This window comes from Notothenia coriiceps, unplaced genomic scaffold (genome assembly GCF_000735185.1).
Source record: "Notothenia coriiceps isolate Sejong01 unplaced genomic scaffold, NC01 NC01_scaffold00011724, whole genome shotgun sequence".
Classification (NCBI taxonomy): Eukaryota; Metazoa; Chordata; class Actinopteri; order Perciformes; family Nototheniidae; genus Notothenia; species Notothenia coriiceps.
The window spans coordinates 4246-6887 of record NW_011344425.1 but is presented as its reverse complement, the minus strand read 5'-3'; the positions used below and the strand labels follow the sequence as shown (position 1 = coordinate 6887).

Here is a 2642-nt window from a genome sequence, read left to right as displayed (position 1 = left end):
AAAAAAGAATAATGAGTCACTGCCAGCTGCATAACAAACCTGTGAAGAGGCCTGCAGCACTACAGCTGTGTTTGCTGACTGAATGACTTATGTGTCGTTATGCAGCCACTACATCCAGTCCATTTATCATTTTAAGATATGGAGGTGTGGCTCATAGTGTATTTTGTACACATAGAAAAGTCTGATTCTCAGTTCAAGAGAAGGAATGTGACAGGAATCCTTCTTTGAGCATCTCCTCTCCACCTCTCCCCTCCTCTCTGTTTCATGATGATAAATTGATGTGTGCATACATCTCCATATATTTGGAGACCACAGCTTCTCTCGTCTAATCACACACACACACACACACACACACACACACACACACACACACACACACACACACACACACACACACACACACACACACAGCCCTTTTTCTCACACTGACGAGCCACAGGCATGAAGACAGCGAGTCAGTGACTGTCTGGGTTTTTCTGCTGCATGCATTTGATTTGGCATTCCAGAAAGAGCTGATCACCACGGGAACTAATGAAGCTCAGATGAGTACGATTTTTCAATTTGCAGTTTCTCACCACATTAGTCAAAAATATAAAGCGTGCACATATTTTCCACATCAGTCCATGTAAATGTAGTGATATAAGGGGATAAAAATGAGAGAATCGATAAAACTTCTCACCAGCAACAGACCACCTCACACGGTCCTGATCCCTCTGTGTCCCTCCTATAGAGCGATTTGGGTTGGCGACCCGAGGCCAAACGTCTTTTGCTCCTGATGACCGACCAGCCGTCCCACCTCGCCCTGGATAGCCGGGTGGCAGGGATAGTGACGCCTAACGACGGCCTGTGTCACCTGGAGAACAATGTCTACACAGGTAGCACGAGGCAGGTGAGATTGTTGACATTACATCAATCAATTGCAGATTCAATATTAGTCAAATAATTCTAACCTAAAGGAATAGTTAAACTGAGTTTTGATAATGTGCTTAATTTTTTTCATGCTGAGAGTTGGATATGAAGATGAATGTCTTTTACACATTGTTTTTTTTTAAAAGATCAAACGAAAATATACAATACGTGTTTTACATGTATGTGTTAATTTGTCAAATTTGAGAAATTAAGAGCGTCATGTTAAAAATTACCAAATTGTGTAATCTCTTCCTTGAAGCCAACATGGTTACACGCTAATATACACGCTGTATTTACTCATGTGGACCAATTGATTTTAGAAAAACGTCTGTATATGAAGAAAAGAAGACTTAAACTTGTTATGGTACATCAGAAGGGGAGGAAGAGGTTAGCAGAAATGCTTTCCTCAAAAACATGATATTTTGTATTTAGTCGGTTGTTTGTCTCTTTTTTAGGATCATCCCAGTTTGGGTCAATTGTCTGATAAACTGCTTGAAAACCATATGTACTTGATCTTTGCCGTGGAGAAGCAGCAGTACAAGTGGTACGAGGTAATCTCTCCCACACAACATCACACATTTTAAATGTCATTCGGCAATTACATGGCATTTCTAGTAGTAATCTGATACATGTGGGTCATAAGGTTTTTTTGGCAATGGTTTTTCAGATAGTTAAAAGAGAAACAAAAAAACTTCTAGGACTAAGGAGATGTTTGCTCTATGATGTCTGATAACACAAATGTTGCCCCTTAAGTTAACAGTTAGGGTGACTTAGAAAGTATTTTTTTTTTTAACCCTCATCTCCCTTTTCTTCTTTAGGCATTGGTGCATTTACTTCCTGGCTCCTACCTGGGAAGGTTAGGCCTTTTCCAGGCTCCAAACCTCATCGAGCTGGTGGTGGACGCATACAAGGTACAGAGCCCTCACCTTCTTCCTCTGCACCTTCTTTCTCATTCTAGCCCTCCTTCTGTTTATTATTCATCCTTCAAACAACAAGGAGAAGGGCAGGGACAAGCGAAAGGTTTCAGATTAGAGCGCAGCAGCACAGCATGAGCTGAATTCATAAGCCCACGCAGTATCAGCTATAAGTGTTGAGGCATGAGTCCGCTGAGGCAACATGAACTCGACCATAGCTCAAAACACATTCCTGTCCGAATCAGGGATGCGACAGAAAGTGTGTACTGCTCAATTCAACCAATGGATTGTGTGTAATGGATGCAGCAAAAGACAGTGACATTTGTAATGCAAACTTAAATTCTGAAGTTGGACATTATTGGACATGTTTTTCGGTTGCTGAAGGCTGAATGAATGTGAAAAACATGGATGAGAACAGTGTGTGTGTGTGTGTGTGTGTGTGTGTGTGTGTGTGTGTGTGTGTGTGTGTGTGTGTGTGTGTGTGTGTGTGTGTGTGTGTGTGTGTGTGGTTTTGTTCCTTTGGCAGCAGTCTTTGCTATAATCTAGCCTCAGGCACAGTGAACCATTGTTTGCTTCGAGAATCTGCCGAATCCACAGATCCGGGTGAACAACCATGCATACGTGCAGACACACAAACACACACACACACACACACACACACACACACACACACACACACACACACACACACACACACACACACAAACAGAAGCTGCCATTATAATTGCTATCAGATCCCCCGCACGGAACCATGTGGCCTAATCATGGACGAATACATAGATGCTATTTTTGGCCCCACCTCCTTGTCCCCCCCCCCCC

At 42.5% G+C, this 2642-nt stretch overlaps 1 protein-coding gene across 1 annotated transcript in view; it reads left to right on the top strand.

The window, feature by feature from the left end:
* Positions 1-407: 407 nt before the first annotated feature.
* Positions 408-2642, top strand: part of itgb8 (integrin, beta 8) — a gene marked incomplete at its 3' end in the record, with an annotated part of 6388 nt that continues 4153 nt past the window's right edge. Inside the window, exons 1-3 of the mRNA XM_010772898.1 lie at positions 408-889; positions 1365-1460; positions 1728-1820. Coding sequence (XP_010771200.1) covers positions 776-889; positions 1365-1460; positions 1728-1820 — 303 coding nt within the window. The remainder of the gene's footprint in view (positions 890-1364; positions 1461-1727; positions 1821-2642) is intronic.